Source organism: Nannospalax galili, unplaced genomic scaffold (genome assembly GCF_000622305.1).
Source record: "Nannospalax galili isolate Female #2095 unplaced genomic scaffold, S.galili_v1.0 scaffold31, whole genome shotgun sequence".
In the NCBI taxonomy this organism is placed as follows: domain Eukaryota; kingdom Metazoa; phylum Chordata; class Mammalia; order Rodentia; family Spalacidae; genus Nannospalax; species Nannospalax galili.
In genome coordinates, this window is record NW_008332149.1 from 3,017,960 (window position 1) to 3,034,324 (window position 16,365).

The 16,365-nt window shown below is 41.5% G+C and overlaps 1 protein-coding gene and 1 long non-coding RNA gene across 3 annotated transcripts in view; one reads left to right on the forward strand and one right to left on the reverse strand.

Annotated features, from left to right (window-relative positions):
• Positions 1 to 6,432, reverse strand: part of Wdr11 (WD repeat domain 11) — a 51,256-nt gene extending 44,824 nt beyond the window's left edge. The window contains exons 1-5 of one of the 2 annotated variants that reach the window (XM_029560736.1): positions 6,239 to 6,432; positions 5,191 to 5,302; positions 4,017 to 4,170; positions 2,341 to 2,514; positions 179 to 365 (exon numbers count right to left, since the gene is read on the reverse strand). In XM_029560736.1, coding sequence (XP_029416596.1) covers positions 179 to 365; positions 2,341 to 2,514; positions 4,017 to 4,170; positions 5,191 to 5,302; positions 6,239 to 6,324 — 713 coding nt within the window. In that variant the 5' untranslated portion in view covers positions 6,325 to 6,432. The remainder of the gene's footprint in view (positions 1 to 178; positions 366 to 2,340; positions 2,515 to 4,016; positions 4,171 to 5,190; positions 5,303 to 6,238) is intronic. The other variant, XM_008827292.3, reaches the window with a different exon arrangement.
• LOC108490537 overlaps positions 5,964 to 16,365 on the forward strand; it is a 23,408-nt gene continuing 13,006 nt past the window's right edge. Inside the window, exon 1 of the long non-coding RNA XR_001872312.2 lies at positions 5,964 to 6,081. This is a non-coding gene — a long non-coding RNA (uncharacterized LOC108490537). The remainder of the gene's footprint in view (positions 6,082 to 16,365) is intronic.

Below are 16,365 nucleotides of genomic sequence, written 5' to 3' on the forward strand. Positions count from 1 at the left end.
CAGAAATAATGTGAAATGTGGGATCTCTTCAGAGCCCAGACAGAAGCATTAGGTTTTCCTCTAGTAAATTCAAAACTAGAAGAAAAGGTGATAAAGTTATCTTAGTGCAGCTCCAAAAATGATGCTTTCCTAAGAGACAATGGAGAGCTGAGTGCTAGAGTCTTATGCTGGAACTCACCTAGGCTTCTCCTGAGTGATTAGAATTTTGACTTTATTAAGAGCCTTCTTGGCTCCTGTGGCTGCAGCCAGCTTGTTGTGAGCTGGGCTGGAGTGTGGGCTGGAGATGTACACTTTCTTCCCAGGGCCTGAGGGAGGCTTGGACGGAGAGAAGTCCGAGATGAATACAATGCCCTCGCTGGTGAGCACTGGATTGAGAGAAGCAGAACTTGGATTAAAGTCTACTCAAGTTTGGCAGAGTTCTATTCCAATACAATGATCACTTAACAGCCCAGAGATGACACTTATGAAGCTGTAACCCCATGAAGAGAAACAGGAGCAATGCTATAGTTCATCAGAAGCCTCCAGGATGGGCACCTCAGTTATATCTTATTTTGAAAGGATACTGGAGAATTACTTATTCTTTCAGTTAAGTTCTGTGCATAGACTTTCATTAAAAACCTTCCTCATTATATACTGTAGCTTCAAAAGTAAAACATTTTTGGTAATGTAAGATCCACACAGAATACCACGTGCAAGCTCAGCATATCACTATCAGCTAGGCTCATTTGATGACACTATATTTTTTATGACTATCCTGAGCTATTCAGTCTAAATAATTTCTTTTTTCTTTTAAAATATCAGCCTGAACTGATATTTGATAAGCAAAGAGTATTCTTTTCCTTATTTTTTTAAAAAATCAGAATGCCAACAGATGTTTGGCATTGTCCACAAAGCAGACGTATTTCAGTACTATGTGTAGTGATACAATTTATGCCTTCTTATGAGTTAGAAAAACCATCTTCCTCAACATTAGGACTAACACTGAGGTGAATGGCCAGGGAAACCTCATCTGGCCTAGGTTCTGGAGGTCAGTGAGGCTGCTATAGGCACAGAAATCAAGGCAGAGTTCTGACAGCCCTGGCACATTCAGTGACCGTTTATATAGCAAAAACAGGTGTGGTGGTAGACACCTGTAATCCCAGCCCTGGAAAGGCTGGCATAAGGGTGGGTTTAAGGTCAGACTGGGCTATACAGCAAGACCTTTCTTCGAAACAAAACAAAACCAAAAATGTAATGCAGTGTTTCCACCAGCCAAATCACAGAGATGCAGAGTTAACAGAATGAAGTTAGCCTAATGCCTTGGATCCTTTCAGGTTTCAGAACTACAAGGTTCCACTGGCTTCCTTCTCATGTGCAGCCTTCCCTCACTGACTGTAATGAGCCAGCCCCTGGCTGTGTTCTTAAAGCAGTTCATTTGTCAGCAAACAAGCAAGTGAACAAGTGAGTGTGTGGGCACAAGTTCACATCCACATGGAGACAGGCCTGCACACCAGACACGGCGGTTATTTTATAGCCACATTCCCCATTTTAACTTCATTTGCCATTTAGATTCTGCTTATCTTCCTTTCTCTTTCAACATAAACAAATGCACACACAGTCTCTCTCAATAAATACTGATGGATAAAATCAGAACTCCGAATCCCTTGAATTCAGGGAGAACACTGCTGACCACAGCCAATTCCCTTGCCTCCTTCAACTTCTGACCACTATCAAACAAAGCCTGCTTCGACAGCTCTTTAATGCAACCTGACAGCTCGGTCGGTCCCCATTCCCCCACCTCCTTCATCTGGGTCTATCTTCTCTATACCAGTCATCGCCTTAATATGCTGAAATGCATTGGTTCATTCTGTTCACACTCACAGTTATGCCCTACTCCCTCTCACTGGAATGCTAATGCTATGAAGCCAGGAACTTTCTTTCATCTCTTGGTTCCAGAACAGTAACACTAGCTAGAGAAGTATCTGTTGGACAACTGCCCAACAAGTATTTTCTAAGTAATATAACTATACAAACACTGCTGCAAACAAATCTCATTTTTAGATAATTTTATCCAGAAAACATCAAAAACATGAAATGCTAGCAAAAACCACTTCTGCAAGAAAGATCTCCTTGAGCTCATTCTGTCTTGTACATGAAAGGCATATATTTCCAAGTACCAAATTTCCTATGGATGACAGGATTAGGATCTGTCAGGTGTGTTAGAACCTGAGCTCTACCGAGATGTGCTTCTTCACTTTGTCCACTCAGTCATTGATGTATAATGTGAACTTTGTGTATACCGCATTAATTATACTTTTAGTACCACCTGCAACTTATTTTCTACGAATAATCATTACTTACAAGTTAAATGTGAGGGATCAAAAGGGTCAAAAGAAAAAGAAAGGATGTTGTCTGCATAGCTCTTCTTCCAGAGCTTGGTGCCAGTGTCTGCATTCCAGAGCACGATGTAGTTTGGTGGGTGGATGGCCAGCAGCAGGTCTCGGGAAGCATCCTGATTCCACAGCCACTGCACATCTGTAGAGATCAGAAAGATGAAGGCAAAAGCCAGAAGGCATCCATTTCAGACACCTTAAAAATCTTAATACCCTCCTCCAAACGTGACATATATGCATGCCTGTCAACCTAATTTTATATAAAAATGAATTGTTTTCATCAAGATCTCAAATAACACGAAATATTAAAGAAAATTTGTAAGAATCACCTTCTTAGTCATGTGAAGATGCCACACTCTTCCAATGCTTCTGTGGAATTACTGGTAAGACTGAAGCTTTTCATGACTTTTCAAAACAATAATACTGGAGAATAATGATGCAGCTTAATACTTAATACACAGCAAGTATTCAATATATATTTAAAAAAATTCATTCAGGGCTGGGGTGATGGCTCAGCAGTTAAGAGCACTGGCTGCTCTTGCAGAAGACACAGGTTCAAATCCCAGCACCCACATGGTAGCTAATAATCATGTGTAACTCCAGTTCCAAGGGACTCTACACCCTCTTCTGCCCTCCAAGGGCACTGCATGATACAGGTGCACTTACGTAAGGGAAGGCATAACACTTATACACATAAAATAAATATAAGTAAATAAATAATTAAAAATTCATTCAGGGCTGGGGAGATTTCTCAGTGGTTAGAGTGCTTGCCCTACGAGCTTGAGGAACTAGATTCAGGTCCTCAGAACCCATGAAGAAGCTGGGCTCGCCGCACATGCCTGAATGATAGCACTGCTACAGCAAGATGGGAGGCAGAGACAGGAGGAAGCTCGCTTAACCTGGCCTGTGAGATGAAGATCGAGACCAGCCAGAGCGCCTGTCTCAACAAAGGTGGACAGCACCCGAGGAGTGACGGCTAAGGTATCCTGTCCTCCAAACAGCATTCATGCACCTGCACACACATATGCAGTACCAGTGTATGCAACCCACCCCCTGCCACACACATGCCTAAACATCAAAAAAAGAAATTTCAGTCAGTAGACCTTCTCAAAACTTTAGACAAGAATACTGTATTGGTTTTAGGTGAGTAACATAAAGAAAGCAACATTTTTTATAAAAATGAGAATTAATGGTTGTGAGCCTGAGCCTTTAACGGCTGTGCCAGGCAAAGAGATGCATCTTAGCTCTGGAAATTGTTATTGAATATATCAATGTTGTTGTAATGAAATGCTTCTTCTAATTATGTGATTATTAAATTAAAAAAAGAAAAAAAATGAGAATTAAATTTTGATAATCTCTATTAATTTAAAGTAAGTACTGATACTTATTTCATTAGAGCAATTCAGTTGATTTTACTTAGAGTTTAATCTTTGATAGCTCAAATTTGTCACCATGCTTGTCTGAGGCTGATACTGAAATTAATGAGTTCTTAATGTAGTATAAATCAATTGAGATCTAAAGAAATATGCCCAAAATTATACTGATAAGGAAAAGAACATTAATAGACAGGCTAAACACTGCCAAAAGCTAACATGTAAGGAATAAAATCAAATAATTGTAAAGAGCAGAGGCTCAGCACCTCACCTTGGATGGGCCTGGCATGCTCCTGGATCTCACACTGGGCTACTCCTGCTGCTACATCCCAGACGATGATCTTTCCACTGACATCGGCAGAAGCTAAGCGCAAACAGTATGGGGAGCCGATGTTATGGTGATAGTTTTCCCTGGCCCATTTGACCTAGGATCAAGAAGAAATTAGATCAGGTATACTTGCACCTGATGTAATCTCAGCACTTGGGAAGCAGAGGCAGGTGGATTTGTAAGATCAAGGCCAACCTCGTCTACATAGCAAGTTCCAGGCCAGCTGGGACTAGAGAGGAATCCTGTCTCAAAACAAACAAAAAAACAAACAACAAAACCCATGAACCCAGTAGCAATCACTGTAAAGGTCATCAGGCTTGCCTCCTACACGGCTCCTAAATATGCTTCCACTGTGCCTCAGCCTTATTCTAGGACCTTAGAATTTCCTGCCAAAATTAATTTAAAATCTCCCAAGCTATCTCAATGTCTCCAATTGTGTCTTTCTCCAACAGGCCCTCCACTGCTTGGCAAAGTATTTCTTTCTAAAACGCAAATCAGTTATTTCACTCTTTATCTAAAAATCCAAGTTCCTTCACAGTGTTACAAAATCCTGAAGACAGACAGCTATCCCTCCTGGGCTGCCCCTTCTTCTATCTCTCCCACAAGAATACCCACATTTCAACCATTTTTATAGCACACGACTGTGTATGTGCAGTCTTCCCCTTCCTTATGGTGCTTCTTGGATTTCTCAATGGCTGTTTCACCTAAATAGGAAAGGGAGCTATGATTTTCCTCTTATCCCCACAGCTTGTTGGTATGTAGTTCTACCCTTAGCATGTTCGGCAAGTCTCACCTCACCCTAAATCCTCTTCACAAGGTAAGAAATTGCCTAAGAGGTTTCATTTTTATATTCTTAGTACAGGATAAGTGCCCAAAACTAATGGATGAATGAATGATCTGGCAAATGAAAGAAATGGTATGTTTACCCACCTCTTTAAAATGCCCTACAACTAGCAGTTAACTATGTATTTTGGATTAACAGTAAGTCATATATATGTAAATACCACACAATCCAAGATAAGGCTATATGACATTTATACTTATGATTTAATGAGAAGGTAGTGACATATTAAACTTTAGACAGACTGTTATGGGGTTAATGTGGGATTTAACTTACCTTAACAATATCAGCTTTATGTTTTTCTAAAACTTGAAGAGTTTGGGCAGTATTTGAATCGATCACTACCACAAGTGAATGACATCCATAAGCAATTAAACCTTGCCAGCCCCTAAAAGAGCAATGTGAAAATTTAAATACAAAACAAGGCAACTCAACTTCTCTTCTGCTGCTGTTAAATTATTCTAATTCATAGTGCCACCACTAATAGTATTACTTAAAGTCAAAGCCCTGAAATAGTGTTCCATTTATATACAGGGCCCAGCTAAGCTTTCAGATACTTGAGATTCATTTTCATTAAAAGAAGTTCTAAAAGATATATACACAGAGCTATGAATGTATAAGGCAGTTGTGCTGCCTTTGCATGCTGTTTTTTATTCCGAGGCCAATAACAATACTTATTTTCAATCCACAATGTGCTGAGGATAAGAATCTGTGAGTCTTAGTCCTTCCAACCAGATTTAAAAAACAAACAAAAAAAAAAACACGGAGGTTTCAGTCTCCGTAGCAACATTCCCAGCACCACAGCTATAGACTTTTGCGTTATATTAATCTAGTTATTCGTTTTCAGAGCTCTGCTGTGTTATTTTACTGTGAAAAGATAAAAATGGGGGGCGAGGAAGAACCTGTCGTGGATAGGGCTGTGCTGCACAGGACTCCAAAGGATGCAGGTGAGAACAGGCAAATGAATTGACAGGTTCATAGAACTGAGTCTGGACAATGTTGAAGGCGGGGGAGGGGGGCGGTATGAGGAACAGATCAGGCCAGGGTCTGAGCCAGGGGACAGGAATGAAGAGGGAGAGGCCATCCAGGTTCGGGAGGAGGAAACCGGGAGCCGGACAGCTAAGGAATTGGAAGGAGAAACACCGGAAGGCAAAGGCGTTCGCACAGGTATTCCCCGCACGGGCTTTGATACTTTTACAAGGACAAAAACGACTCATTTAAAGGAAAATCTGAGTCTTCCGAGGCCAAGGAGGCAGGGAGGGGGAACCGGAAGCCTCCCGTTCTTTTCACTGGGCCGAGCAGCCGGCCGGAAGCGGGCCCTCACCAGTCCACCGCCGCCTTGTTGTGCGCGTTGAGGGCCCCGGTGAGGGTGCGCGCCGACACCTTGAAGTTCACGGTATAGGGCAGCATCGCGGGGCCGGCAGGGCCTCGGCACAGGCAGGCCGGAAGCGGCGCTCACGGCGCTTCCGTTCCAGAGTCCGGCTAGCCGCGGCGGTCAGGTTCCGTCTCGCAGGAGCCAAGGTTCCAGTGTCCTGTGCTTCCGTCTTCCCGAGGATCCCGGGCTTCTAGGTTCCGACCTCTCCAGAGTTCCGAGAATCTAGGGGTTCCACTGCTCTGTGCGAGCTGGAGCCGCGCTTGAAAGAGGGGTGCTGCCACCAGCCGTACCCGCCTTCTTTGGGGGGCACGGAGGGCGGGAAATCACTAAAAGCTAAGGATAAGCCTCCCAATTTCCCTCTCTGCCTTTGATATGTTAATTTAGGGCTACTACCCTTGGCAGGCACCGCTGTAGCTATTAGGGATGTTCAGATGAAGACGACACAGTCTTTTTTCTCCTGAACTTAACAGAGTCAGTGGATGAACATTTGTGGACATAAAAAATACAGCTCTTAGGGGTGGAGAGATGGGTCAGTGGTTAAGATCACTGGCTGCTCTTGCAGAGGACTTGGGTTCAGTTCCCCGCACCAACATGGCAGCTAACAACTAACTCCAGTTCCAAGGGATATGACGCCCTCCTCTGGCTTCTGTGAGCCTTGCACGACACAGGTGTACTTACATGCATGCAAAACATTCATACACATAAAAATAAAATCTTTTAAAAACTATAGCCCTCACCTCAAAGGAGTAAGAACATGACCCGGGGAACACATATTCAGGTTCCTGAAATACCATGTTTCAAAGTGTTAACAATTTCATGCAGTTTTTACAGTAACAGAACAAAGAAATCATAAATCAAGTTACTTTTAAAATACATTGATGGGAACATCAAGTTGACTGATTATTGCAAAGGCATCAGATGCCAGCGATGACATTCTTAGCTTTTGGGTTAGTGGAACATAAGAATCTGTACATTCCAGAAGGCCTCACTAAATAGTTCTAGAGTGTTAGATCACAATCAGAAGTGAGCAATAAAACACTATTTAGGACAAAGATCACCCAAGATAATATGGCTCTGGACCCGCAAAATCACAACTCTTCACAATTATTGAAGTTCTTATCAGTTAATTTGCCATGTAAAATATTTAACACAGATGTGGTTTTGGTTTTTGCTTTTATTTTCTGGGAACTTTTACATTAATGAATAAAATGGAGAGAGTGAATAAAATGAATCACCCAAATGTAAACTATTCCAGATACAGAGAACATTTTGAGCCTGGTCCTAGAAATACACTCTTTGCAGTTGGAGGATGCCTGGCCAAGTGATCCCAACTGTTCATTGGGCTGGTTTTCATCTTACCACTTCTCTGCCATTCTCCTTGGAGTTAGACTCAATCCTTCCCTCCTTTGTAGCCAGATTTGCATTATTACACTATTGCACTCAAGGGGGTAATTTATTCCCAGTGTTAATCTAAATAAAAACAGTAAGAGGCAGATTCTGCAAAGAATATGAATTTTTATTTGGGAATAGCAAAGAATTATAACAGGAACATGCATGTGAGAATAAACTATGGGGTATTCAGAGAGGCTGAGGCAAAAATGAGGGGGATTATATCAGCTAATTAGAAAAAAAATAATCTTTGGTCACAGTGATTAATAACTGATGGCACTATAGAATTGACCATAGAGTTGCTAGTGCTTGTAAGAAGCACTTTTTTGTAAGGCTGCATTGGTCTTTGTGCTAGCTAGTAAATCTGAGAGTCTTTTGTGGTAGTTCCCATCAGGCAATCATGTTTAAAAGCACTTCATAATCTTGGGGCTTTATATACTTCTTTGACTCCACGTTGGTTGGGGTTGGCACAGTGACTCCATTTTGATTCTGACAAGTTTAACATTTCTTTCAAACCAACAATGATATTTTCAGGTGTGTTTTTCATTCCTTATATATAGTTTAGCTCTTTGATCAATGAAAGATACAACATATTGATAATGTCATTGTACTTACCTTATCACTCTTGGAAAAGAGCTTTCTCAAAGATGACTTTTGATATCACTTAGTAAAGCCAGTGAAAACTTTTGACTCTTAATTATCATTGCTCTCTCTCTCTCTCTCTCTCTCTCTCTCCCTCCCTCCCTCCCTCCCTCCCTCCTTTGAGGGCCTCCATGTATTCCTATAATTATTGATCTGAATTTTTTATCAATCTCTTCTTCAAATCCTTGATGTCTTTTTGAACATGTAGTTAATTGGCTTCCCAAATTAATCCCCAAATTAATACACAGCAAATGTGTATCTGAACACACAGCTAGTCCATTGAGTGTGCCTCCCAGCTTCCCTTACAATTAGACAATAACACTAAATTCAGGCCAGTGGGGGCAGAAGTGAAAGCCTGTGTAGTAAAAGCTGAAAAGCCACTTTTCTATGATGATCGTATGTGCTTTTTCAGTGTTCATATCTCCACTATTGTTTTCTGCAGAGAGATCTGTCTCATAGATGTGACCAATACATTTTATATGACCATAATGTAGAGGGTTAAACATACCCTGGTAGACTTAGAACTCTTCTCAGAATGAGCCAAATTCTAGTTTTCCCTCCTTGCCAATGTCAGTCCTCAGCTGGTCCTCAATAACTGACTGATAGTTTCAAAGTTCCAAATTTCCATTAGGTATTAGGTCAAACAGGCACAAGGTGACAATCGGGAATCAGCACAGGAGTTCACAGATGGAGGTAGACATCAAGTAACCAGATCGTCTGTCTTCATGGCAAATAAAAGGTTCTTGGAGGGAGATATTAATTAGCTTCTATCTGGAAGCCACCTTGAGGGTATGAATGCTGAATATTCATGGCAAGGACCAGCTGGAATAAGACAGCAATATATCTCCCATGGTACAAGAGTGTGTAATTATGTATGTTCATAGATTTTTATGGTCTTCTTTGAATCATCTGTCTTGGCCACTATGGAACACAGAATAGTGGACAGTTGATCTCTTTAATAGGACAGAATTATGATCCTTATTAATGTCCTGATAATGTCGACCCGGGGTATTCTGCTACTGCTAAATCATTCACATTTCTAAACTAGGACAATTTTCTCCTTTTGTTTTCAATTTGATGGAAAAGATTATATAGATTTCTACCATCTACTGTGACTGAATAGGAAGCAGAAGAAAGTTGTGTAGGCATCAATAATTCATGCCTGAATAAGTTATTTCTTAAGTAAACTTTCTAAGGTTATATCACAGACAGCATTGATTTTAAAAGGTTTGAACATGGGACCAGCAAGATGGCTCCATGAGCAAAAGTGCTTGTAACCAAACCTTATGACCTGAGTCTGATCTCTAAGACCCACATTGTGGAAGAAGTGCAACATCTCAGAAAAGTTATGTTCTGATCTCTGCACACACAGCATGGCAAGAGTATGCAGGCGTGCGTGCACATGTGCGCACACACACGCACGCACGCACACACACACACACACGAAAATATAATAAAGATAAAAAAGTTTGACCATGAATGAGTGAAGATGAAGATGATGAGTTTGATACCTTGCTTCTGAGCACTCACAAAGAGGTGACTGCGGCGATGGTAATAAACCCTTTACCTGACTCATCTCATTTGATATACTCACAATCATAAGACTATATCTCATGTCTCCCATAGATGACAAGATCATGGCTTATAGCATTGCCCATAGTTATATAGCTAACAGAAATTAAAGCCAATATTAGAACTGGAATCACCAGGCGACCCTGAAACCATTCTTCAATATATCTCCCATGGTACAAGAGTGTGTAATTGACCAGGTGTGGTCGTGCACGCCTTTAATCCCAGCACTCGGGAGGCAGAGGCAGGCAGATCTCTGTGAGTTCAAGGCCAGCCTGGTCTACATAGTGAGTTCCAGGACAGCTGGGGCTACAGAGAGACCCTGTCTCAAAAAGAACCCCCCCCCAAAAGAGTGTATAATTATGTATGTTCACAGATTTTTATGGCCTTCTTTGAATCATCTGTCTTGGCCACTGTGGAACACAGAATATTGAACTCATTGGACAGTTGATCTCTTTAATAGGACAGAACTATGATCCTTATTAATGGCCTGATAATATCGACCTGGGGTATCCTGCGACTGCTGAGAGTACCACATTGCCCTCTGTCATAGTGACCTCCAGCTGTCAGCTTGACACACTTGGGAAGAGGGAACAACTGAGAAATGTCCTTTATTGGATTGTCCTGTGGGCATGTCTGTGGGGCATTTTCTTGATTGCTAGTTGATGTAGGAGGGCTCAGCCCACTGTGGGAGGTGCCAAACCTAGGCAGGTAGGCCTGGGGTCTATAATAAAGGTAGTTGAACAAGCCAGGGGAAGCAAGTCAGTAAACAGCGTGGTCCTCTGTGGTCTCTGCTTCAGTTTCTGCCTCCAGGTTGCTGCCTTGAGTTCTTGCCCTGGCTTCCCTCAGGGATGGACTGCAACCTGAAAGCTGAACAAAAGCCTTTCCTCTGCAAGTTGGTTTTGGTCATGTGTTTATCACAGCAGCAGGGAGCTAACCAGGACACTCTCTCTGTCACAGTCCTCTACACAGCCCACATAGAGTGAACTCTGGCTGCCCGAGAAGCATGAGACTTAAACAGAAGCTGCTTTACTGAGATACAATCCATGCATCATAAAATCCATACATTTTAAATGTACAGTGTGATGGGGTTTAGTGTATTTCCTGTTTTGTAATCATAATCAAGTTTAGAATATTTCAGCACTTCTAAAAGAAACCCATTACCATTCACTAGCCAGTCCTTCACCTTTGCTTCCCTGTCTTAGCCCCAAGAAACCACAGATCTGTAGATTTGACTAGTTTGGACATTTAGTGCAAAAGTCATTGACACTATGTGGTACTTTGTGCCTAACTTCTTCTACTTAGCATAATGCTTTCAAGTTTTGTCCATCCATGTTGTAGTTCATATCTGTACTTTAGTCCTTTTCCCTGTTCGTCATATGAATATACATTTATTTAGTCACTCATCAAGTCGATAGATTTGTTTTCCACTTTATGAAGACTGTAATGTTGCTAAGAAAGTTCCTCTATATTTTTTTAATTTATGTTTTCATATTTCTTGGCTATATACTGAGAAATGGAATTGCAGCTCACATGATACTCTGCATTTCATTTTTTAAAGAACTACTGGGTTGTTTTCTCCTCTCACCCTCTCCTGACACTTGTGGTTCTCTATTTTTTTCTTTGTGATAGCCCTTCCGGACACTGTGGCTTGCATATGTATCTCCCAAAGGCCCATAGATTGAAGGCTTAGCCCTCAGCCCATGGTGCTATTGGGAAGTAGCAGGCCTTTTAGGAGGAGATGCCCAGTGGGAGGCTTTTGGTCATTAGGGGGAGTAGCCCTGAAGGGAACTGTGAGACCCTGGTCTCTTCTTCTTTCTTTTTTCCCAATCATGAAGTGAAAGGTTTTGGCATCTTGGTGAGCTACCTCACCACAGATTCAAAAGCGTGAGGGTCAGCCAGGCATGGGCTGAACCCTCTAAAACCATGATCCAAAATAACACTTTTCTTGAGTACTTGTTAGAGTTTGGAAAGTTGACTAACACGCTGGCGGGCAAGACGTGGTTCCCACTGTGGTTTTGACTTGAATGAGGATGCTGAACACCTTTCCATGGTTGATTGGCCATTTGTAACTGTTTTTTAAAAATATCCTATTAGGGTACATTATTGATTTTAAATTATCTTTCACTCTTGAGTTATAATTGTATATTATAAATTTAAGTTCCTTTTTAGATGATTTACAAAAATATTCTCTCATTCTGTAGATGGCAGTATGGACTTGAAGCCACTTGGCTGAGCAAACATTCCCAGCAAAGGCAAGAACTGCAGTTAAGGTTTTACTTCCAAAACTAAGAAAGATGATGATGGTTTGACTGTGGCCTGATTGTGCAAAGCAAAAGAATTATGATTTTGATGCTGAAATGCTGTCTATAAGTGAATCAAAGGGAAATATATGCATTATTCTTTTAAAATATTTTGCTGTATCTGTAGCTTTTTAATTTTAAAATTATATTCATTCATTCATTCATTGTGTGCCACAGTGTGTATGTGGGGTGTGTGTGTGTGTGTGTGTGTGTGTGTGTGTGTGTGTGTGTGATGTCAGAGGACAACTTGTCAGAGTTAGTTCTCTTCTTCTCTAATATGAGTCCTAGGAATTGAACTCAGGCCATCCCATCAGCCTTGGCAGCAGGAGCCTTTACCTTCTGGGCCATCTCACTGGCCCAGTGTGTTTTATGTCTACATTTTTAGCTCCTTTCTGTTGAGATTGTAGGATGATGAGCAACCTCAGTCACCCTGTCAATATTCCTGCTCGATTCCTACAAATGTAAAAATCTATGTGATATCATATGTGTCCAAATATCTTCAAGAAAGTAATGGAATGTGGGTGTTGCTAATAGAAGGGTATTCACCATGACTTTAGGAAAATTCTTTGACCTTATTAAACCTCCATTTCTTCTTCTGTTATTGGGGCAGGGGAAGGGATTAAAAGCATTAAATTCAATCATATAAGACAATTAGTACATCACTCAGCTGCTGTCAATACCTTAGTTATTTACTGATAAGAGCTGTGGCATCCATCTAGGTCTGATGTTCTCAATGACAGCACTGGCCTCTCTAAGGTATTTCATTTTAGGAGCTAGAAGATGACTCAAGATCTCTCTCTCTCTCTCTCTCTCTCTCTCTCTCTCTCTCTCTCTTTCTCTTTCCCTCCCTCTTTCTCTCCCCCCTTCTCTCCCTCTTCCTCTTCTCTTCTCCTCCCTCTCCTCCTCCCCTCCTCTCCTCCCCCCTCCTACAATATAGCCTAGGCTGGCCTGGAATTCATTCTGTAGCCCAGGCTGGCCTTGAACTTGTGGCAATCATCCTTCCTTAGCCTCCTCCTAAGTGCTGAAGGGCTGGGATTACAAGCATGATCCTCTGCACCTGGCTTACTAAAGGGCAGGCTACCCTCACACAATCAAGGACACATCTGCATAAACTTCCATGGAGGTCCCTTCCAGCACTCCGCTGAAGCCTGGGTGGCGATACCTACCCTGGCCCTTTCACATCTGCTGATTCCAGTGGTGCTGCTGGAGACTTTCTTCTGACAGCTGTGAGGAAAACTCTGAGAGGAGAGGGCTGGTTGCTAACGTACCGTCCAGCATGGACTCTGCCTCTTTTCAGGTCAGCCCTCACTTAGCCTCCCTTCTCAGGGCTTGTCGTCACTTAGAATCATCTCCTGGTGCTTGTACATACCCCCCTCCAGCCTCAAAATGCTCTTAGACATTTATGACTCTTATTACGTTCCCTTGTGCTAGTGGTGTTCAAGACTGATCAATCCCTAATTAATTAAGCAAAAGCACTTGTATTTCAAAACAATCCTGCCTTGTCAGTGGAAAGATGTCATTGTCTAGATAATGAAAATCTTAGGATGGGCCAGCAACTTGCCTGAGGCCACAGATCTGGCCAAAATGGAAACAAACCCAAGCTTTCTCATTCCAAAGCCAGGGCTCTATCCGGGACAGAGAGGCTTCCATGTGAGGTTTAGAAATGGGCGCCTCCTGAGTACTGGAATTGCAGACACATGCCCCCACCCCACACCCCCATGCCCAGACTTGAAGGATGTACCTACTGTGTGTGATTTCGGGGTGGGGGCATGATTCTATTGATTTCTCATTCTTAACAAGCTGGACATTGGAAACAAGCTGTGAGACACTTTAACATGGACAAGTATTTTGAAAAGTTTGAGTTTTCATCAAATCCTCCAATTTTTGTTATCAAAAATAAAGTCAGTTCACTGCTGCTTTGAATCTGAGTGTGGCATTGCAGTTCCACTCAGAGCAAGACAAGCTTGTTATACAAAGTCTGCCCTTTAGTCAGTCCAGAGTGGGCAGACTGAAGGCAGAGGTCTCTAGGCCAGCATTGCAGTAGAGCTGGGGACTCACACTGCCCTGACCTTACTGACAGCTTTGTTTTATTCTTATTGAAGCATGAAGAATAATAAAACAGCATGTGTGCGTGTGTGTGTAAATGTATGTACATGTGTGTTTGTGTGCATGCGTGTGTGTGTGCGTGTGTGTGTAAATGTATGTGCATGTGTGTTTGTGTGCATGCGTGTGTGTGTGTGTGTGTAAATGTGTGTGTGTGTAAATGTGTGTGGTGCTAGGGATTGAAACCAGGACCTTGTATATATGTGAGGCCAAGGATCTACTTGAACCACCACCCAGCCCCAAGAATTTTATTTTTGTTAGTCTTTTGGAACAGGGACTTGCTCTGTAGCCCAGGTTGGACTGAAATTCACTAATATACTGCCCCTGCCTCTTGAGCACTAGGATTATAGCATGCCAAGCTCCAAGAATTGTGTTAAAGTGGAAAAATATCTCCATAATTTTCATTTGGCAGATTTTTTTCTTTCCATACTTATCTATATTTTCCCAGTTCTTATTCAGATAAAGATGTATTTTACATAGTTTTACAATATGCATATATTGTTAATTTTTTTTCTTTTAACATTCGTAATCATAATTATCATTGGAACGATTAAAGCATTTTTGCTAGAGTGGATATATAGTGACTCATCTAGTTGCTATCACCTAACATCTAAATTATTTCCAACTTTTTTATATTTTATTTTTATTATTTTAATTTTATGTGTATGAGCATGTTGCCTGCATGTGTATAAGTGCACCTGTGTCATGCAGTGCCACGGAAGTCAGAAGAGGGATTCCATTGGAACTGGAGTTATTAATGGTTGTTAACCTGCTTGTGGGTGCTGGGAATAGAGCACGGGGCCTCTGCAAGAGCAGTCAGTGCTTTTAACCACTGAGTCCATCTCTTCAGTTCCATTCCCAACTTTTAAATAATAAAGTCACAGAAAATATCTTTATACTTATAGTTGGTTTAATTTTATTGTTTCTTTAAGATAATTCTTAACAGTACAACTACCTTTTATAGTTAAATTTTTCTAAATTAAAAATAAATTAATGCTTATTACAGAAAATACAGAGGACTCAGAAATGTATAAACATCCCAAATTTCTTTCTTAAAAGGGACAAAACATCTTCTTTAGAAATACATATGCATTATTTTTATGAATTGAGGCTCTATTTAAAGACCAACACTTACTCTTTCTACTTAGCAATTTGATGTAATTATTCATGATCGTCCTTTATTGTTTGCCCTCTATTTTGTTGATTCTTTTGAATTACAGAAATGTAATGTGTTTAATGGAAAAAAATGCCCTGACCTTTGCTTCAGCACGTGTGTCATTGCTGCAGTGCAAGATGACCACCTGACTCGACCGTGTTCTATGTTTGTGATAATACAGCTGACGACAGGTCAGGTGTCAGTCACAGAGGCTAGAAGTCTGGATGATTCCAAATCTGCAGCAGAGCTGGGTCCCACCCATAGAGGGCTCCTCTCTCCCTTCTTCATCTCTCCTGTCCACTCCTCCTCACATGGGGGCTCCCCGCGGAGTGGTGCCCTCTCACAGAATTTATATTCAAAGTCTTGGAGCCTGTGTGGAGCCTCGTGTTCAGCCCTATTCTATTTTCCCCGGTCCTTTGCTGCAATCACTTAGCTTAACACCTAGGTGACTCCCTAGATAGTCACCAGATCCAAGTATCTGTCTCACAATATAGAGGCAGGTGACTTCCAAGTGCACCAATTACTGAGAATTTGGCTCATATCTTTGAAGGAATCTCTCTTGAGGATGAAGTGAATTTCCCAGGAGTTTCTAACCAAATTAATCAATGGAGTAACACCTGAATTTGCAACGTGCCAAGTTCCTCCCATTTGTTCATTATTGTTGAGGGTTTCAGTAGAGAATAGAGAAAGAAAGCAGTGATTAATCGTCCTCGCTCATGGAGGAGTATAGGAGCTATAAAAATTAATTCCCCATAAGAGTCAGGCTTAAATTCCCCCTTATGTTTTTTTAAAGGGAAAACCTCCTAAGATTCTTGTATCATGGTATACAGGGGCATCCTAATATACTTGCTGAGCCAAATAAAAATACTACTGAGAAGTAGTACCAAAAATGGAAATTTGTGCTTGTGTTTATG